Here is a 22,859-nt window from a genome sequence, read left to right on the forward strand (position 1 = left end):
TTTCTTTGTTGTGTTTTATTTGTTTCCATGCTTTCTGAATAACTCTTTAAAAAAAAAAAAACGGTGCTTCAAAAGGTTCTTTACAGCGATGCCAATCGAAGAACCATTTCTGGTTCCACAAAAACCCATTCAGTCAAAGTTTCTTTAAAGAACCATCTCTTTCTTAACTTTTTATAATCTGAAGAACCTTCTTTCACCACAAAGAACCTTTTGTGAACAGAAAGGATCATCAGATGATAAAAGTTCTTTATGAAACAATTTAGACAAAAAAAAAAAAAAATCTTTATTTTTAAGAGTGTATGTGGTTGATTTATATTTGTCTGTTGTATTTTGCTGTTACGGGTAGTTGACTAGTCACATTTGCAGATGATTTTTTTTTCCCAATCAAAACTTTTTAGAAGGAGTTTATTCAAGTTGTTGCTTCTTTTAGGAGTTTTACTCATTTTAATAACCTTTTAGCTTGTTTGCAGTTTTGCACATATAAAGAATATTAATTAAACACATAGACTTTAGATGTTAAAGGTTCTTTATGAAATTTAGACAAAAAGGTTTCTCTATGGATCTGTATGTCATTTAGAAATGTCAGCATTACTATCATTCATACTTTGTTTTTTTATTGTCCCATATCATTTGTATGGAAGCCCGTTTCCGCCACTGAAGAACTTTTTATCTCACAATCCTGACTTTTTTCTTTTTAAATTGCTTGTTTATAAAGTCAGAATGGCAAGATATAAACTCACAACTCTGAGGAAAAAGTCAGAATTGCAAGTGCATATCATTGTGAGTTCTGACTTTATAACTGGCTTTATAGATACAGTATAACTAGTTTATATCTCGCAATTATGACTTTTTCAATTAGGAAAATTGCCAATTTTATCTCACAAAAGTATGCAATACTGCAAGTTTATATCACACAATTTTGAGTTCTGACTTTATAACTTGCAATTTAATGTATATATCTCACAATTCTGACTTTTTTCTCTGAATTATGTGATAAAAAGTGATGATTAACTTTTTTATTTTTTTATTCAGTGGCAAAAATGAGCTTCTGTACATTTGTGTGGACATAAATGAATTACGCAGTTTGTTGAAGAGAGGTTGCTTATTACTTTTTTGGAAGTAATCTGACGTGGAAGCCAGAGACATATCTAAAAACCACAGTATCAGAGAGACTTTGGCTGGGATCTTTCGTCTTGGTCTGGTAAGAAACCACAGCTTAGCTTTTACAGAAATCAAATGTGATCTACTTTACACTGGTATTAAATAAATATGACATAAAATGATCACCAAAACCTCAATAAATAAAAACTAATAAATCAGAAATACTAACATTATCACTTGATTCGTGCAGACATGTGTGGATATAATAACTCAAAGTTCAGGGAAAAAGCATGATGGGTAATGATTCCCACAGATCGTGTGGACCAATCAGATCCCTGTGAAATGAGACAGCCAAACTGTAACACAAGTCAAGCGAAGAGAAAAGTCTTTACCTTCTTTTTCACACAGTACATCGTCCAAACTGACAGAATCACATGTCCTCGGCTGTCAAACGACACACTGATGAACCCACAGAAACACTCATCTCCCAAAGTCTGCTCAACCTGAGACACGGGGAACCAGAGCGGGTGGAGTCCAGAGGGACGGAGGTCAGAAACCACACACACTGTCCTAATTACGGCATATCGGCAGTCAGACAACACCTGCACAAGTATATACTTGCCGGGAGACACTTTCTCAAGTCCCTGCCTGCGTTAATCACACCATTCAAGCAAGCACCGCAGAAAAGAGATGAAGCAAAGTGTTTAAAGATACACAGATGAGTTTTTCTAAAATCAGTTTTTGCAAATCTGCCCACTACAAGCCACATCTCTCCTCGGCAGCCTGCTTGATGTGAAGAATCATTCAGTGACACTTGCATTGTATCAGTGCAATCTTTATCCCCAGAAGAGATTTCTAATAGATTTATGAACTTAGTTTTTGCCTCACAGGGGTGCTTTCCATAAATGATCTTAAGATGAACAATACAATGTGAGAAACGCTTTCAGAGACTACCACACACACACACACACACACACACACACAGGTGTGCCTCATCAGTAAGTCTAAATATGCTCTGCGACAAGTTGAAACACAACAGAAGCATTGCTGTGTGTGTGTGTGTGTGTGTGTGTGTGTGTGTGTGTGTGCACATGTATCGGTTTGACTAAATGATTCAACATTACATTTTTGCACATACATGCTCTCTCTCTCTCTCTCTCTCTCTCTCTCAGTCTATCTGTATATTATATATAATTAATTCTCCCATCTATATCATGAAGAAAGGTCAATATGCTTTCACTATAACTGACAGCCACACTGACATTCATTCAAACCATAATCAAGGATTTGGGGGCATATTGTCACATGCATTTTAAAAAGTTATAAATGCATACATTATACAATAAATGTTTTTGCTTGTACATTTTTTATTTACTAGTTTTTGTTTTGTTTTGTTTGTGTGTGTGATTTATGAATATGTTTTACTGTAAAGCCTGTAATAAGGTGTTTAATGGCAGGTTTATTGTGACAGTTTACCCCATATACTGTTCAATGAACTACTGTATGCGACCACAAGTCTTTAAACTGTATATTATATCTAATATATTTCAAAGTATATCTGACAGATTTTGCCAGGACATAGTGAACAGTATGCAGATGTGTCATTGTAATGTTTCCTGTACTAACATGACAAAACAGCCCCCTCTGCTGCAAACTGGAAGGACTGACATTATCACATCCATTTAAAACTGCTCGGTTGAATCTTAATGATAACCCAATGAACTTAAGTAGACTTTGTTTACAGGTGTGAGATGACTAAACTAAACTGCAAAATATCAAAATGTTGCATGTTGCAGTATTTCTCCCATCCCTCAAAATGAAGCAAAGCAAAACCAAAGCCGTGCACAGAAAGACACATCAACAGGTGTCTGTTTAAAGATACACTGCAGCTATAGCATTAAAACAGCTAAAGGTTTCCTATCGAGCAGCATCACATGTTTCATCTCACATTAATAACACAAGATGTTTAAAGGATTTTTTTTTTCAAATGTTCATATAAAAGCCATTTTCGAAGATCATTCAAAATTAAGGTTTTTAAGCATTTACAAGCAATTGCAGCTGTGCAATTTATAATAGTAGCTACTATAAGCAGTATATTATAATCAGTTATCAGTTAACAAAAACAGACTTGTATTTTAACAGATGTGTCATAGAAGATCCATTTAGAAATGTAATTTAATATAATGATTAACAATAAAATAAAATAAAATAAAATAAAATAAAATAAAATAAAATAAAATAAAATTAAGTTTTAAGCCAGGCACAATGAATCTGAAGAATGAGTGGAATAGTTGAGAAGCCGCTCACCTACCGTGCTGTAGTAAAGAGGCAGGTCTCGGACACACAGCATTGTAGTGATCCCGCTGGGCAGGAAACAGACAGGGGAGATGCTCCCACTGCTCTGGTCATGTGACCTCACCCTAAACACAGGTGAGCTCTGCACTTCTCACTTCTTCACGTCTCACGTCTTCACTTTAGACGCTCCCAGAGAAACTAACTTGACACAACAACTCCAGGAAAGGTAACACACTCTGAGTCGCTTTTTCTGATTTTCCGCCAGTTCTCCTTGCCCTGTCAGCTTCTAGATGCAGCCAACAACAAATCTCTGGCCCTCCCACTTTTTGGCCTCATGACTATTCATTAAGTAAAAGCAGGCCTGGACTTGCCCACTTGTCTTTTGGACTATACCACTTTTTTTTTCCAAGGAGGTAAGATTAAATTAATAATTTTTTATATATATATTTATTATTTTAGAAATTACCTACACTGTTCACTGCTAGAAAAACAAAGAATTTATAACATACTGGTTGGAGCAATTTCCCATAAGAGCCAATTGAAAAACAAACATCTGAAAATCAATACATTCTTGAAAATGCTTATCAAAGCCTAAAGTGAACGACCAAAACATCTCAATAAGGAGAAAAGAAAATCCATACAACCTAGAACAGATCATTTACAGAATTCTGGAACTATTGATGCAGAAAGTTACAAATATTGACACTGAAAAACAGCGTACATATTAAAACACATCAAATTCATTTGACAAAAAGATGTTTAGATCATAAAAATTATACTAATAATAATTCAAATATATTAGCACAGGCTATATTATATTATATTATATTATATTATATTATATTATATTATATTATATTATATTATATTATATGTTATTTTAGGAAAATTATGCTTTTTCGTTTGTTTGTTTTGCTTCTGTTTGTTTTGCACATCTACACAATGATCATTAAATTAAACTTTTTATGCATTAAAAATGCAAAATGCAGCAAAATCATTATTGTATATCATCATTATATTATCAATTGTGTTATACAGGCCAATATAATTAAATTGATAATATAATAATGATATACAATAATGATTTTGTTTTGATTTTGCACTTTGCATTTGTAATGCATTTAATTTTTAATTGAATGCACACACAGCATTTTTTTTTTTTTTTTTTACACAACAACAACAACTATATCAGTAATAATAATCAAATGTGAATCACAATTTAAAATAATCGAAATAACAAAAAAAGGGATAATGTTCAGATGAATTATGATAATGAGAATGGGGGAAATGCGCTAAAACGGCTGCCTTTTTCATGCTAAATTTTATTTTTTATATGGAAATAATAATAATATATTACATAAATATATATTATAATATAAATATTATAATATATATAATATTATATATAAATATTTATATATAATATAAATATTTATTTCTATTTTGGGGTTAGATGGGTCTTTGTGTGTCCCTGTCTCCTGCTCTGTTGGGAGGCAGGAGCAGCTGTCATGCTCCAGGCTCGGCTTTTCTCTCTAATTAATCACGACCTCCTCTCAAACACCGGCCTGCTGCAGAACCCGAAGGAGGGAAAAGACAGCGCAGGAGAGGGAAACTAGGGACTGAGGAGGGAATCCTGATGGATACGGAGGGAAAACCAACACACGGTTGGCATGATGTTGCAATGAAATTAAAGGGAAAGGTCTTTCAAAAATTAACATTCTGTCACCATTTCCTCATCTTGTTCCAAACCTGTATGAATTTCTTTATTCTGTATTTTGAAGAATTTTGGTAGTATTTTTAATGCGTTTGTTTTGGGAGGGGGCCATCAACTGTACCGCTACCCACATTTTTCATGCCTTTAATTAATATCCATTATAAGTGCAGAACTGCAAACAAGCTAAAAGGTTATTAAAATGAGTAAAACTCCTAAAAGAAGCAGCAACAAAGTTTTGATCGGAAAAAAATGTCATTTTCAAATGTGACTAGTCAACCACCCGTAAGAGCAAAATACAACAGACAAATATAAATCAACCACATACACTCTTAAAAATAAAGGTGCTTCACGATGCCATAGAGGATTTATTTTTTTGTCTAAATGGTTTCATAAAGAACTTTTAACATCTGATGATCCTTTCTGTTTCACAAAAGGTTCTTTGTGGTGAAAGAAGGTTCTTCAGATTATAAAGAGGTGAGAAGGAGACGGTTCTTTAAAGAACCTTTGACTGAATTAATTCTTTGTGGAACCAGAAATGGTTCTTCCATGGCATCAAGCTTATAATGTGACCGTCATTTTCCGCCAGGATATTATCCAGTAATTTCACAGACAATGCAAAACAATTCAGAATACAAGTAAAACACCTTTAGAGACTCAAGTACAGTGTGCAGTGTGCCCTATTTTTACTGATTTGTTTGTTCTGCACACAGTGAATTCTCCACTGGCTTCTTACCATGACATTGTCGTTCATGTCTCTCATGTCTCTCATGTGGTAGAGGTCCATGCAGACTTCAGCGCGGTTGCTGCTGGAGGCCACCCTGTCCCCTGAGTGTCCCGCCTGAGGAAGCTCAAAATATGTGCTGTCTGGCTCGCTGTAAAAACACAGAGAGCAGCGACGTGAATCACAAACAGATATAAGCACGCCAAAGGTCATGTAAAAGCATTCCCATACTGTACTGTAATTCACAAAAACAAACAGCAGTTCATCCTGTAATTGTGCTAAACTGTGTTATGCAAATGAACTCACAGGGTACTCCACAAGTGTTCAAAGGTCGTCCCCTCATCAGCGGTGGACGACTGGGACATCCTGGATGTTGGACGTTCCAGCGCAGGGCAGATCACACTGAAAATCACACCGGAGGTACATGCATAAAGCAAAAGCAACCTTTGAAACAGTAAAATGACCCAAAAATGTTTATGTCAAATAGATATTTTGCCTGATTTATCCAGAATAAAGTAGTTTTGGACGTATAAATTAATGTATTTAGGTTGATTCAGCTGTTATACATTATATTTTTGACTGGAATAAATCACCATTTTAAGGGTTACCCTTTACACCTTTTTTTTTTCAAGCTTTACATCTTGTGTGTGTGTGTGTTTACAGTTTTATAGTAAAAATAAATAATTAAACAAAAACCATGAAGGAGAAATTAAGGGTGATTTATTCCTTTAAAAAAAATATATTTTTTTTAATCAAACTGAGCTGAATACTCTAAAAAGAGATTCATGAAAATTACATTTGAAATTAATTAATTAGTATTTATTAAATTAAAAAAAGAAAGAAACTAATCCTCCAAATGACATATAATACCAACATAATGACTCTGAATTTTAATCATAGTCGTCATTCATTAATGGATCCAGCAATTTTATAACAGACACTGATTCTGAAGAAGATGTACACTAGATTTCTCTGTAGAATAACTCTTTGTGAACTGCACCGCTGTTTAAAGACTGAACACACACAGGGTGCGATCTGAAAGTCATTTCCACCCTGCTGCCCAACGCATCTCCTGAAGTCTGAATCCCAGCTGATTCTGAGGCTGGATGCACAGATTCAGAATAAAGATGCCAGGCTCGACGTGTCCGAACCTGCCTGCACTGCTCCACTGTAGCACACACTTCCTCCATCACATTACTCACAGGAAACGAGGCTATAAACCACTGTCCTAACCACACAAGAACAAGTCACAGAGAGTGAGTCTGCTGCGGCTGTGGATCACCCAACTGTAACATACTTTAAAACACCTGAGAAGAAATAATTATACAACTATCATAGAGCTCAGTTCAGACGTGAGAGCAGGTTATGTCATTTATTAACACTGGTCAAGATTTTAAACTCAAATGATTTTATGCATTTTGAATGTTGAATTCAAAATGAATTTTTGAATGTTGAATTTTTAAGAAAAAGCAAGATAAATAGGAGACACATATCTTAATATATTGTTACTGAATAGAAAAAAACATCAATAAATCATACTGTGAATGATATTTAAGACACCAAGCTGGTTTTATTTTACTCATACTTGTGCAATGGGATAAATTTGAAGAAAATAATAACCACAGTACTATTTTTCTTTTTTTTCCACACAGTCTGACAAATATATCATATAAGATATCCTATAAAAATGTAATTACACATGAATGTAAATTAATTAGGCTATATCTTAAATAATGCACTCACCTTATAAAAAAGAAAAAAAAAAAAAAGAAAAAAAAAACCTATGATAATAATATGTTGTTAATATTTCTACCCCTGTGATGTTTTTATTTTATTTTTTATTCAATTCAAATTCAATATGGGCTTGATTAAAAAATTCCCTGAACATCCACAAAATCTTTGTCCAGGAAATATATATATTGTAAAGAAAGTAAGCTTAGTTCATTAAACACATTTTGATATTAATCATGTAACCAACAAAAAATTAACTTGGCATAAATGCAACTTTACGAACATGTAAATTGTGAAGCAGCAAAAATTTAAAAGGGAACTTAATCAGTTGTGTGTATATATATATATATATATATATATATATATATATATATATATATATATATATATATATATATATATATATATATTAAAAATAGTCTATTCTTTTCTTGAGAAAACTGTTTCGGTTAAAGGCTGCTATCTCGGTATAGCGATTTTATCTTCACTTGTTTACAAAAAGATTTTCTAACTGTAATTTGGATAAAATAATTAACGATTTTAGAAACGTTTAATATTAACATTCTGCAAGTAAATGCGCACAATTATTTTACTTAAAACAGAGGTTAAGAATAATTCATTCACCGTGACAACTATAGCCCGGTCTCCCCTTAATTCAAAATTATATAGGTCTAAATTCGCTCGTTTAAAATGAAAACATTTAAAATGTAAAAGAAAACGTTTTCTCCTGTAAGTGCCTTCAGGCAGAACCCAGATTCGCTGTTGCGCAGCGCGCGTCACATCGCGTCGCGTCTGTTCCCTCGGTAACACTGCGCGCACAACACCTTCCTCTGAAAGAGGCAGAAGATCAATTATTATACGCAAACAAAACTGACTGAACATTTGAAACTAATCCATCATCACATTTTTAACACGCCTCACAAAATCATATATAATTTGGCTCCAAAATGCTTCTTCGTCTTATTATAACCTATTCTAAAAAATATATATCCACTTCCCGTGGCCTGTTGGATGAGGAAGGCTGTTAGCCTTTAAGAGCAATCAACAAATGACAGTTCTCATATATATATATTTTTTTAATTAAATTAAAACTGATCAGAAAGAAAGAAAGAAAGAAAGAAAAGAAAGACAGAAAGAAAGAAAGAAAGAAAGAAAGAAAGAAAGAAAGAAAGAAAGAAAGAAAGAGTCGCTTAATAAATCGTGTAACCCTGTGAACAGCTAGAGAAGCTGAATGAACTGAATCAGGGTTAGGTTTCTCTTCAGTGTTTTACCGCCGAGGCTCGTCGTGTTTACTCGTCCTGACCTGTATTCCCGTGACAGCTGCCACCTCGAGAGGAGTCACAGCTCTGGCAGCAATTACACACACACGACAGGGATTCAAGCGAACAATTGAATTATCTTTTGACAAAGGCATTGCATGTACACCTAATGAAGCTGTATCCGATCTTACCGACGCTCACGGCGAACAGACACACGACTGACCGGCGGTGAACGCGTCATCGACCGAAAGCGCTCTGATATTCCTCGGACACGCGTAACTTTCGATAATAGCCTAGGTTAAAATAGAGGAGCCCCCAAAGATTGGGAAATTAAAAAAATAAAAATAATTAGTAGCCTATTCACAGACTACAAACTGTTTCGGGTGATTATAATAAGTGCATTCAGTGCTGAACTAAAACAGCAGCCTTGACAACCATCACACAAACACTGCTGCGATGAAAACATATTACACCGATCCAAACACTCATTAACTATAGCCTATAATATCATTTATAATATATGAATGTTTCGTTTTAATTTAGTTTATATTTTCTTTGCTAATAAGCTATTATTAGGACATAATATTTAATAGGATAATTATGTAAGCTAACAGTAATATGACATATCATTTAATAGTCTATAACATCATCTTATAAAATATTATATAGTCTAATAAATTACACTAGTGGATAAAGAAATAGAAAACAGATATCAAGTAACGTTAGGCTGGAGCTTAATGAATTGTAGGCTACTTGTGAAAAGATAAAAAAAAAAAAACAAAAAAAAAAAAAAACAAGGAAATGGAAAAAATCGCCCTCTTCAGAAGTTCATCTTTCTTATCAAGCATAGGTTTAGTCTACTGTACATGTTGACAGAAAATTATCATAGTGAACTCTGACCACTGCATCACATCTGGGGGACACGGATCGATTTTCCTGCTGATAGACAAACGAAAACTAATTAAATCGCTATGTTACACTTTAGATGCTTAGTTAAAAATAACTAAATTACGATTAACTTCGATCATTATGGTGATATATATATATATATATATATATATATATATATATGCTCTTTTATCATCATTAACGAATTTCAATACAACTAATCTCCATAACTAACACAAATAATATAGTAAGCGATTATAATAATATCTATAATAATAAGCGATTGTAGTGAATGATTGAAGCATGAAGAGATCTCGCTGGGTTTCACTCAAAGTGGGTGGGTTTAATGCTTACCTTCAGCAATGTGACCACTAGATATTATTCCCAGAAACTCTACCTTTTTTTAATTTATTGTATTTTTTTTTTTTTTTTACCGTGACAGAAACTAGCTACATGTAGTAAAGAGTTCAAACAAACCATAAGCACTATATGTGCATTACATTTACTTACCAAACAAGTTATATTCCTGGCTTGTAACAACCTGGCGATGTTCTCTGGATCCCCAAATCAGTTTCCTTGACCTGCAGCTGACCCTACAGCTTTGTCATGAAGCAGATGAGCTGCGAACTAAGTCATTGAACAACAAAACGACCTTGAATCTCTCCTTAAAGTTACCAGCGGGACTCGAGCGAGGCAGATGAGGCTGATTATGCAGGTGTAGGGTAATGTGCTGCTGGAGTGTGAGTGCCGTGGCTGTGGAGGGTTGGGCTGGGACTGATGGGGACCGATGGGGGACGGAGGAGGAGGCGTTAGCCGCCGTTTGGGCGCACACGAGCGGGAAACACTAATCCCAGCTCGATACATGTGCTTAAAGCTTGACGTTTACATTCTCACTTTATTTTTATATGCGTGAGGTGTGACAGTCTAATTCGATTGTAGAACTGTCCCTAACAAAACCGTAGACATCAATTTAATTCACCAGTCTCTACTGACAGCATAAACACGTGTTTGCATTTGCTTTGAAATCCATACGCGGGAATAATAAAGTCATACAGTTTAAAAAAAAATCATAAAAGTACTCGGCCTGAGAGTAGTTAATATATTTATTGTAAAAACATATCTCCGTCTTAGAAAATATACGATGAAACAACATTTCCCACAATTCCATTGTGACGCCGACAATAACGCGCGGCGCTGATTGGCCGTCAGCATGACACAAATGACGTTTTTCGTAAACGTCACTTCCGAAACAGTAAGCGATTCGGATTAGAGACCGTTTGATTGTAACAAGTGTCTTTTTGTTTTGTCCTGCAAATGTCTTAATAATTGACCAAAAAAGTCTTCGGATCGGAGCGTACGATACGCAGAAAGGTAACTTGTTATCACGCATACAACTAGTGTTCGGTTAAAGCAGATATTTCGACGTGTAACCGGTTTTGTAACTTTAGTAACGTTAAGCGCCCTGATACGGAGCCGTTAACGTCTCTTACAGCCTGACGATAGACCATTTATGAATTATTTTGGTCGTTTCTAAAAGCGCATCATTTAAAAAAAATAGTCAAATTATTCGCTATGGTAATAAATTCTAGTTTTGACATACTCGAAAAGTGCTTTAAAGAATAGATTTAACAACATTTATCTACAAGCTTGCCTAAGGTTACCTGAGTGAATCTCACCTGTAAACGCAAACGCTATAGGCCAAAAAACTAGAAACAAGAAACGTATTTTGCCTGGAACATTACTTACTATGAGCATTATTTAAGTAACGTTATTCCTGCAAAGTGGTAAAAGTTGTAATATATTTAATGCTGATTTATAGCCTTTATTCTGGTTTATTGAGATTTAAACCTTTCAGAATGGTCTACAGTAGTGTGAATCTAATGAGAATCACAAATGCAAATAAACTTAAAAAATGTCAAATGTCTTAAAATCGTAATGTACTTTAAATGGGCTTATTAAACAAAAGTATTTATTTTACTTTCTGAAAAAAATATATATCTTTTGATTTTGAGGTGAAGTATTCTTTGAATAGATTTCGACCGTCAACCTCTTTATTTAGCATGTCACTGTCAAAGAATGCATCAACACAGTAACTATAAAAAAATGAATATTTTAAGATTTACTCTTGTTTCCAGTGACATGAATTTCTCAGAGGTCTTCAAGCAGTCCAATCAATTGTGCAAAGTTTCTCCAGATGGGAAATATTTGGTAAGATGCTTTTCTTACAGCCATCAACATTTTTAAATGACAAATCAAATTATGGCTAGAATTGAATACTTCCAAGCTGATTTAAATCTTTAATTTGGGCTTGTAGGCCACCTGTGTTCAGTACCGCCTGGTGGTCCGTGATTTCAGCAGCCTTCAGATCGTGCACTTGTACACATGTCTGGACCAGGTGATGCACATGGAGTGGTCCTCCGACTCCCTCTTCATCCTCTGTGCCATGTACAAAAGAGGACTAGTGCAGGTATGACAACCCATTGCATTTATTAATACACTTTTACCTAATTTCATTCTGTTTTCATGGCTGTTTTTAGCCTTCACCTAGAAGGTCTTGGAAAAAAAGCTATAAAAGTACATCCATATGTTTTCTCAACAAGATGCATGATCTGAGGTGTCACTTTTTCAGCAGTTGCATAAAATCTCCTGTCTATTTAAATCGGCTTACCTCTGTGAGGGAAGAAAGCGCCAGTCCTTCATGTTGAGCCATTCGACAGGGCGACAGGATTCAGATGTGTTTGTTACTGAAGTGACTTGGTGTGTCTGTGTTTTGGCTCTCTCAGGTGTGGTCTCTAGAGCAGCCGGATTGGCACTGTAAGATAGACGAGGGTTCGATTGGACTAGTCTCATCACGCTGGAGTCCTGACGGGCGACACATACTCAACACCACTGAGTTCAGTGTAAGTATGGTGGTAGGAGGAGTCAGTTTTGCACCGTGTCAACTGTTGCTGCCCATAAATAACTTACAGTCCATGCACAGGACTGATTCGTTCAATGGGGTCACAATCAGAAAAGAGAGTTTAAACACTACTTTTTTGAAAACGACTTCTTATGATCATGTTAATACAAAAAACATGAGACAAAGTATAAAAATGACAACAAAAAAATCCCATATTTTGGAATAATAGTACTATTTGCTAAATATTATGTTGTTGTTGTTTTTTTTTCATGTAAATGAATGCAATATATCCCACGTTATTTTCAATGTACACTATCTTTCAAACGTTTGGGGTTGGTACGATTTAAAAAAAAAAAATTCTGCTCATCAGGATTGCATTTATTTGATCATAAATGCAGGATTTTTAAATAAACTATTTAATTTTCAGGTAAAGCATACATTGCAACAAACCCGAGGTCAAATAAAGCAAACAACAGTACAGTACATTTAAATATACAGAAATAATTGTAAACAAAATCATGCAGTCCTTCCAGGATTTCACAGTGCTGGGAAAAGTTGTGTGAATCATTTCAAATCACTGGAAAACATTAGACCACGTCTGCCACAAGTTGTCCCTGTAGTTTACTGTTAAAGCCATGGTGAATGGTGGAGATATGTGTTTAGTGAACAATGTTTTGTGGCGTTTGTTGTGATATCAGCTTTAACAGAACTCTTTGCTGAATTTGACTGCTGCTCACAAGATTTCACAGAGATGATGATTCTGTGGTGAATTTGACTGCTTTCTTCACTGTCTCTCTCAGCGCTTTGTATAACAGTGTCGTGTCCCCGGCTCGAGCAGATAAACGCTTTGGGTTTCTTTATCCAATGTAGCTCTTGTAAATCGGTCCTGATGAGAACGCAAGGCCTTTCTTTGACTGAATGCGCATTGTGATGACATCACGGGACGCTTCTGAACCCAAATTATGCAGAAAATTTGTGATCTTTTGCAAAAATTTTGGAGTTTGCAAAGGGTACTCGAAATATTACAAGTCAAATAAAATAATAAAAACAAAGACAAATAGAATAGTAGATTAATAAATAAAGGAAAATGTTACGTATTGTGAAATATAATTTCAGTGAACCCTTGTGCGACCTTTTGGACATGATGTTATCTGTCTGTCTGGATTACACTTGGGCCGAGTGCCACTGTAGTCTGTCGCCTGAACTTCTTGATTCCAAGAATTACTGACAGGTGTTGAGATGCTGGACAGCTGTGTGTGTGTGTGTGTGTGTGTGTGTGTGCACACTTGGAGTTAAGTGTCCGTCTGTCTGGATTCCTGCTCTTTGTCTCGTGTGTCGGAGGCTGAATGACGGACGGCTGGACATTTGTCTGTTGTCTTCCATCTGACGTCTCAGTTACAGGCCATAAATGAACAGTACACTATCTGTTTTAATAATAACACTTCCACTATTACAAATGGTCCTTTATAAAGTCACTTATGGTACATAGTGAAAATTAGACAAAGTCGGCTTGCTCCTCAAGGGTGCCACCTAGAGGATAGCAACTGAGGTGGCAGGCGCATATTAGACATCTAATACTGTATATGTTAGCATCAGCAAACTTTATGAGCTGTGTTGTTCATCATGGCAGGCCAGTTTATTGAATACTAAGTAGGTGTCAACATGAGAAGCACGATGACGTATGATTGGTATATTCACTTGAGATTGCAGAAATGATAAGTGGTCTATTCAACTGCATTGTGTCATTATAAGAACACAGTGCTCTTGGCTGAAGGAAAGCAGCTTATTTTAGCATTTTACAGTCCATTGATGCCTGGACGAAACAGATTAGGACAGCAGATGTCCATAAACAACTGTTTAAACCTTTTACTTAATACTGCTCATGTGCTTGATTTCGGGCATATTCTCACTAGTTTTTTTTTTATTTATTTTTTATACTAGTTATATTAATGTGTCCCCACACTGCATTTGATTTGACATTTTATTTCATATGTGATGGATGAACCAGAAGTAAGATAAGATTCGATTTTTAACGTGTCTTCTACTCATTATAACCAACTTATTTAATAACTTAAGCAGTTTAACATAAGGCTGCAACATAAAACGTGAAATAAATGTATGAATACTTTCGCACTATACATATATATATTTGTGTGTGTGTGTGTGTGAGACCCTTGAGCACAAAACCAGTCACACAGTAAATTTTTGCATCCTCAGATTACAGATTTTCAAATAGTTGTCTCTCGGCTAAATATTGTCCTATTATCCATACATCAATTATTCAGCTTTCAGATTATGTCTAAATCTCAATTTTGAAAATAAATGTACCCTTATGGTTTGGTTGTCCAGGGTCACATATATATAGATTATAACCCAAAATAACTGCTTAGGTTCAAATAATATTTATTATTAATGCAGATTCTGAATCACTGCTTTGAAAGCTGTCAGTTTTACAACAGTCAGAAACTGTTTGCAGATACCATAAAAATCCAAGTTCTCAGGGAGTGCTATTTTAAAACTGCATACATTTCAATGTATTTTTCTTAATTATTTAAAATTTTTAAAGTTTGTTATAGGGTTTAAAAACGTGACCCTCTCTACCCTTATTTGTAATGTTGGAGGACAACATTAATTAATCATAACCTGCTGGACTGGCAAGAGAGCCCACTGACTGTCACCTGTGTTTTTGAATTTCAAACCCTGTTTAAATTGTTAGCTTGGTTGGTGCATTCATTAATTCTTCAGATAACCGTTGTCTCTTCATTTAATACTTTGTTAAATCATGTGTCATTGTCATCTTTGTATGGAGAGCATAGCTTGAAATTAAACATTTCCAAACATTTAACAAAACATTCCCGTGTGTGTGTGTGTGTGTGTGTGTGTGTGTGTGTGTGTGTGTGTGTGTGTGTGTGTGTGTGTGTGTATGTATATATATATATATATATATATATATATATATATATATATATATATATATAGTTTTCTCTTAATTTACCTTTGCCTTTGAATTCATCCAAATAGAATTTGTTAGCATTTTTTTTTTACTATTTGACATTGACTTGAATGTCCTTTTTTGTCCGGTATAGTGGGTATCTTCTAGCACTTGTAAACCACAGACCTGTGTTTCACTGCTGACCACCTGAAGGTGCAGATTTAATTTAAATTAAAGATATTTCCATTAAAAAATGTTTCTTTTTCTTCACAGTTGAGAGTCACCGTCTGGTCCCTGTGCACAAAAGCTGTTTCCTACATCAAGTATCCTAAAGCCTGCCAGAAAGGTGAGTGAATGCGAGTCAGATGTAGAACTAGTTGTATAAATGTTTGTGAGAGAGGAGATGTAAGGACAGGGTCACAGAAACATGAATCATGTGGGTATTTACCTGTAATATAAGTCTTATCCCTGGATGTCTAGCCAGCGTGAGCTCTCACAGACAGCTGGTAAACTATGTGCAGTCCTCATAACCCCCTGTCAGCATGAAGACCACTCACACTCCAGAAGACAATAAGTTCAGATCATGCATGACTGCTATAGATTCACATTTTCTGGCCAGCACCGTATCTGTCTCCACTGTCGCCCGGAGATTGAGCTGTAACCTTCAGATCAGCTGATGGAAAACTCCTGTTGAAAGGTGCATCGTGTTCTCCGTCTAACAGAGTGAATTATGAACATTTTAGTCATTTCTTTTTTGCAGCCATGGGTTAAAGTTATGGAGGACAATTCCATTCATAACATAATTAACATTTGTCCAGTGTTGGGGAGGATGCTTTTATACTGTAGCTCATAATTTAAAGAAGTTCAACAATAGTCAAGCTACTTTTTGAAAAAGAAGAAGAAAAAAAAACTGATTATAATGTCATAAATGTCATTTTTGATCATTTCATCCTTGTTAAATAAAAGTATTAATATCTGTATAAATAAAAACATCTTACCGAACCAAACGTTTTGAATCAGCTGTCAAATGAGATGATTGTTTGCAGTACAGGTAGCTGGAAATATGCTTCAGTGTGATGCTCCATCCACGTCACTAGATGTCAGTGTGAATCCAAGGTGACCGCTATATTGGGCAGCATGTTTAGATTAATACAGTGCCCAGATTACTGTAGCGCAGTTGCATCAAAAAAACTAAAATGCTTTGAATATACAAATGTGTTTCAGGAGTGGACTTCAGTGCGGACGGTCGATATATGGCTCTGGCCGAGAGACGGGAGTGTAAAGACTACATCAGTGTGTTTGTGTGTGATGACTGGCATCTTCTCAGAGTGAGTGCAGATATCAAAGATAGTATCCAGTTGTGTCTCTTCCACCATTCTCTCCCCCAAAGAAAAAACTGGCAAAATCATTGAATACCTTCAGATGAAGATACATGACTTGATTCTCAAATACTTGTATTAAATGTTTGGTAGCTACATTAGTAGCATTACATTAGTGAACTGACAATTAACTTTATTTTTTACGGCATTTATTAATCTTAGATAATGTTATTAGAGATTAAAAATTGCACCCGTTAACAATAGTTGAATAAAGAATAAATGTATGTTTTTCATTGTTAGTTATTGCATAAAATAAAAGTTAACAAATTAGATTTTATTGTAAAGTGTTACCAAACATTTTTGTAATATTTTTAAAAGAACAACTCTTTGTTTGGTGTACAAATAAAAAAAAAAATATATATATATACTTTTATTATTGTTGTTATTTAATCACCTTTTACATTTTTTAAATTTTATTTTTAATGGTAATAGTGATATTTAAATATATATAAAACCAACCATAAGGGATGTACAACAAATATTACTAAAATGTTACAGATTTACATTATTATTATTATTATTATTATTATTATTATTATTATCAGAATGTGAAATAAGAGTAAATGTAAAAACAAAAAAAAATCTCAAATCTTTGAAATTTGGGTTGCATGTTTTTGAGAGTGATAGTGGTAAAAGGTATTACATTTTTGATGCAAGAGATGTTGACTGGCATTTGAAAGGTGTTTTTTTTTGTGTGTGTGTTTTTTTTTGGTCTGTAGCATTTTGAGAGCGAGACTCAGGATCTGTCGGGGCTGGAGTGGTCTCCTAACGGCTGTGTGCTTGCGGTGTGGGACAGCTGTCTCGAGGTAGTGTGCTCTGTCTTAACATTCAAGAAAATCACTGCTTATGGTCACAAAAGACTTCTTTCCCAAACAGTTTTTGGTTATTGATCAAAGATCAAATTGTTATGCTATCAAATGGTTCATTCTCAGGCTACATTTATGTGACAACGATGTAGTCAAATACAGAAAAGTTTTTCCATTGCATTCTCAAAATGTTTCACGTATACACAACAACATTTTCAAAATGATCCGGGTTTACACATATCTGCAAAAAAAGCCAAAAACGCTGTATTTGATGCCAGGTCAGTAGTTGGCATTTTCAGTCCTCTAGACGCCTTTGTCGTGTTTCCCATTTTTGTCTGAAAACATTGTCGTGTAAATGGCCCCTCAGTCTGTCTGATGCAGCAACAGGGTGCTAATCAACAGAATTCTATTTTTGTCATGGAAGCAATTTTAGTTTAATGAGTTTATGAATTAACTATTCAGATTAACTCTCTCCTCAGTATAAAATTCTATTATATTCGCTGGACGGTCGCCTGTTGTCCTCCTACAGTGCGTATGAGTGGTCTCTAGGCATAAAGTCTGTCGCCTGGAGCCCCAGCAGTCAGTTCCTGGCCGTTGGCAGCTACGATGAGAAGGTAGGCAATCTCTTCAAGAAACACGAGGGAAATATCAGCTTTCTATAACATAATCTGTCTAAAAGAGAGTTTTGATGGGCTTTCCATCAGGTTCGGATCCTGAATCATATCACCTGGAAGAAGATCACAGAATTTGAGCATCCAGCCACCATCATGAACACCAAAGCTGTACGTGTCTGGAGATACAAACTCTCTCAACTTTACTTTAATCAGCACTGTTGTAACAAAATCTTTGTGTGAGGTGAAAATGAATTATACAAGGCTGACTATTTGAGATAACCCACAAAATAAATAAAGGGCTCATTGGAAAAAATTGCCTATGCAAAAAGACTAAAACATTTTTTTTACAATTGACCGCAGTTTACAGTTGAAATGAACAACAACCATTTTTATTTCTTTGCACAGAAATTATGATTACAGGTACAGATTAGCCATTAATAGAGACTTTTAACCTCAACACTTTTACCATTGTGCATGATTTATAAACTAATTAGTTTTGTAGTTTGCATGACATAACCAGCTCCTTTTCTTATGCAGTAAACTTGCTTGTTAGCGCACCTGATACAGCGGTAGTCTGAATTGTACTTGCAATGAAGAGTGTTTAGGTACAAGTATTGGAAAAAAGTGCTTAGTTCTAGTAACATCAGAATTTTTTACTATAACTCAAAGGGCATTTCATCTCCAAACTGCCCAATAAACACGTTTTCCTAAAAAGCCTGGGTTTATCCCTCTCAGGCTCAAATTCAGTTTTAGTAAAAAGTTTAGTAGTCCTGATACATCAAATATGTATCTGGAGTAATAAGGTAGTTAGTTTTTAACTGTTGCAAATCAGCAACGCCTGCCTTAAGAGGGTTATTTTTTAATAAATGTATTTATGTTTATAAATGAAAAAAATATATTCTGGTTGAATACTCTAACAAAGTGTGTGTGTGTGTGTGTGTGTGTGTGTGTGTGTTTTCTAGGTGGTATTTAAGGAAGTGGAGAAAAGACCTGTTGTGGGCAGTGAGGATCTTTCTATTCATCAGCTTACTGTGGATAATTCACTGTTTAGCACACAGAGCAAGTGTAAGTGTCATTAATCTTGGTAGGACTCATTTCCTGATGGGTAAACTAAGTTTATAATGTGAGAAGGGTGTCTTATGTGCCTTGGCACTAATATTACCTGCTATGCAGACAGCACTGTTTCAGTGGAGTCCTTAGATTTAACATAGTGGCTGGTCATTAAAAATGATGAGTAAATATTTCTATTACTGGACTGTTGATAGCAGTCCGTAGATGCACGTCCACTTGCTTGTGGGGTGCCACAGGGCTCAATTCTTGCCCCAATTTTATTTTCTATATTTATGCTACTGATGGGTGCTATCTTTGAGAAATATGGAGCGTCCTTCCAATGTGTACATGGATGATACCCAGCTTTGTGTGAAAGTGCTTTATAAATAAAAAAAATAAATAAGCTTAAGTCCAGAATTATGTGGTGAAATGCATTTAAATTGTGAAAACTGTGCTCAACATTTTGATCAGCTAGACTTGCCTTGTTTCAGATGAGATCACACAACTGCCGGCCCAGGTGCCAGTAATCAAGCCCGATCCAGAACGAGCCAACCCAAAAATCGGCATCTCCGCTCTGGCTTTCAGTGCTGATAATCGCTTCCTTGCTACAAAGAATGGTGAGGCGATCATGAACCCGGAAACTTACATTAAAGGGGGGGGTGAAATGCTTGTTTTCACTCAATATCCTGTTAATCTTGAGTACCTGTAGTACCTATAGTAGTACTGTAGTACTGCATCCTTCATAACTCCAAAAAGTCTTTAGTTTTATTATATTCATAAGAGAAAGATAGTCTGTACCGATTTTTCCCGGAAAAACACGACCAACTGGAGGCGTGACGTTTGGGTGGAGCTAAAGAATCACGAGCGCCAGTAGGCTTTTGCGTTGAGAGCGTTTGGAAGCTGTGACCGTGAGGGAAACAACATCATCCAAAACAAACCATGGCTAACAGATTCAGCCGTTTATTTATGATCCAGAATCAGATCCCGAGGCTGAAACTGAACGAGAGCAGCAGCAGCAACGACTCGCTCCGAGCGGGGCTCGAACCCGGGTCTCCGGCATGGGAGGCAGACGCACTAACAAGGAGGCAGAGATATTTGAAGCAGTTTTACTCACCGCCTGCGGTTCCAACACACGATCGTGACCCTTTTTCATTGGGATTGCATCATCCTTAAGAAATAAACGATGCGCAGATCCGTCGTCAAACTGGGCCTTGTTTGTAAAACAAGCATCTTCGAAATGCAGGGAACAAACACAAACACTTGCACAACTCCGTTGATGCTCTGTAAAAATAAACTCCATCCACTGGTCCCTTAATGCTGTTTCTCTTTTGGTAATCTGTGCAGGGTTGTCTTGCCCTGGCAACCAAAAACACACTCATTTTGTGAAATTTCGCGACGCTCTCGCTCTGATCAGTGAAGTCTGTTGTGCTCTCAGTGCTCTGCTATATGGAGCACGCGCTCTTCTCTCTCAGTGCTCTGCTATATGGAGCACGCGCTCTTCTCTCTCAGTGCTCTGCTATATGGAGCACGCGCTCTTCTCTCTCAGTGCTCTGCTATATGGAGCACGCGCTCTTCTCTCTCAGTGCTGTGCTATACGGGAGCGCGCGCTCTTCCGGCAGAAGAGCCTTAGGACCCATATAAGGAAATTCCGCTCCATCTAACGTCACACAGAGCCATACTCTAAAAAAACTTTCCGAAACTTGTGAAAAACCGGAAGGAGTATTTTGGGAACAAAAATACTCCTTCAAACGTACAACTTAATTTTTGAAACTTTGTCCATGTTTAGCATGGGAATCCAACTCTTTAACAGTGTAAAAAACTCAGTATGCATGAAATAGCATTTCACCCCCCCTTTAAAGATTTCATAAATCACATATCAAGAGCAATTTCTAGTTAGTGAAATATTTTATAGATGAGAGTAAATGCTAACATTTCTATTCAGTTAATACTAGATACTGCAGGTGAATATTTATACATTCATTACATTACTTTATTGTATTTCATGACTTTTCTAGCCCCAGAAATAACAATGTTAAACTGTACTGTGGGAACAGCTCCATCTAGCTGTGTAGTTCATCTCGCTCTTTATGCCTTTTGTTCATTGTTCAGCATTACATTCAACTAATGCCAGCCTGTATCAGCTTTTCAGAGCCATTTGGTGCCCTTGCTTCCTAGGAAAGTCCCTTGCATTGAACAGACTTTATTCTGCCTATTCAGACGTCCTGACAACTGTGGCTCATAGGCTCGTGTTTATTGGTTTCCACTAACACTGCTTGTAACGTCCGTCAGATAACATGCCTCAGAGCCTGTGGGTGTGGGACATGCAGAGACTCAGTCTGCTGGCCGTCCTGGAGCAGACGGCCCCTGTGCGCTGCTTTGTCTGGGACCCGCGCCGACCCCGTCTGGCTCTCTGCACCGGGAACACCAAAGTTTATCTGTGGTCACCAGCTGGCTGCGTGTCTGTGAATGTACCAGTTGAAGGTATGGATCCAGTTTTACCACAGTGCATGCCTCGTTAGTCTCACTGTAAGCTAATTACTGTTATCAAGAAAGATAATGACCCACCAACCCCAGAAAAAAATCATTCTATAAAGGAAATAATTTTTGCATTACTATACAACTTAACTGATGTGCAGTCACAGGTTTGATTGTATCAGCCTTTTTTAAAATAACAAATTTACCCTTAACAATAAAAGGAGTTGCTTGCATATAGGGAAGTTGTTTGGAAACATCTAACTTCTTTTTCTGTTTCCTCGCAGGCAGTTTTCAGGTGCAGTCTCTGTTCTGGCACTGCAGTGGCAGCTCGCTCGTCCTGCTCTCAAAAGAGCACATCTGCCTGTGTTACGTGGAAGCAGAGGAGGAGAAATAAACCAAAGCTCGTCACATCGCACTCCTCAGAGTCTGTTTCTGCAGTCCTACAGGATATAAACTGCTGCCGCATGAGCGTAAGAAACCTGCTCTCCAACTCGAGACAAACACTGTGGCATCAGCACTTTAGAACTTTTTCATCTTGACACAAAATTATGATTTTCAATAGAGCACGTGCTATAATGAGTAAAATAGTCTTTGAGGGAATAAAATGTGGCTTGTGTTCTTAAGTAGAGCACTAGATATTTAGCAAACACAGCTTAGTGCAAATGAGCCGATGCTTTGATCTGCTGCTTTATGGCCTTACACAAGCGAAATATCTGTTTTGGAGGACCAAATATATCATACAAACACATCACATTTATGTCACTTCAGATTTGCTGATTTTGTAGCTGTGGTGTTTTTAGATGAATGTGAATGACAATGTCTGTTGTATTTCCTTGTTTTTCCTTAATGTTTAAGGTTTTAAGACTAGATTTATTTTTTATAAATTTAGAGCTGCTTTTTGTAATAAAGTTTTCTACATTTGTTTCCCTTAAGGTTTTTTCCTTTTTAAGAGATAATGTTGAGTCTCATAACACCCATCAAGAACATTTAACAAA

General features: G+C 36.1%; 2 protein-coding genes across 3 annotated transcripts in view; one reads left to right on the forward strand and one right to left on the reverse strand.

Annotated features, from left to right (window-relative positions):
* The window catches only part of tp73 (tumor protein p73), a 34,426-nt gene extending 23,989 nt beyond the window's left edge, over positions 1–10,437 (reverse strand). The window contains exons 1-3 of one of the 2 annotated variants that reach the window (XM_052563638.1): positions 10,220–10,437; positions 6,138–6,233; positions 5,844–5,982 (exon numbers count right to left, since the gene is read on the reverse strand). In XM_052563638.1, coding sequence (XP_052419598.1) covers positions 5,844–5,982; positions 6,138–6,196 — 198 coding nt within the window. In that variant the 5' untranslated portion in view covers positions 6,197–6,233; positions 10,220–10,437. Of the gene's footprint in view, positions 1–1,493; positions 1,627–5,843; positions 5,983–6,137; positions 6,234–10,219 lie in introns of those variants that run through there. The other variant, XM_052563639.1, reaches the window with a different exon arrangement.
* Positions 10,438–10,933: 496 nt separating this feature from the next.
* On the forward strand, positions 10,934–22,796 carry wrap73 (WD repeat containing, antisense to TP73). The gene is made up of 13 exons (XM_052563644.1): positions 10,934–11,080; positions 11,845–11,917; positions 12,024–12,176; positions 12,493–12,609; positions 15,814–15,886; positions 16,765–16,868; positions 17,639–17,725; positions 18,205–18,339; positions 18,430–18,507; positions 19,302–19,404; positions 19,881–20,006; positions 21,679–21,870; positions 22,149–22,796. The coding sequence occupies exons 2-13, from the start codon at positions 11,849–11,851 to the stop codon at positions 22,256–22,258; spliced, it is 1,347 nt and encodes a 448-aa protein (XP_052419604.1). The 5' UTR covers positions 10,934–11,080; positions 11,845–11,848; the 3' UTR covers positions 22,259–22,796.
* The last annotated feature ends 63 nt before the right edge of the window (positions 22,797–22,859 follow it).

This window comes from Carassius gibelio, chromosome B8 (assembly GCF_023724105.1).
Source record: "Carassius gibelio isolate Cgi1373 ecotype wild population from Czech Republic chromosome B8, carGib1.2-hapl.c, whole genome shotgun sequence".
In the NCBI taxonomy this organism is placed as follows: domain Eukaryota; kingdom Metazoa; phylum Chordata; class Actinopteri; order Cypriniformes; family Cyprinidae; genus Carassius; species Carassius gibelio.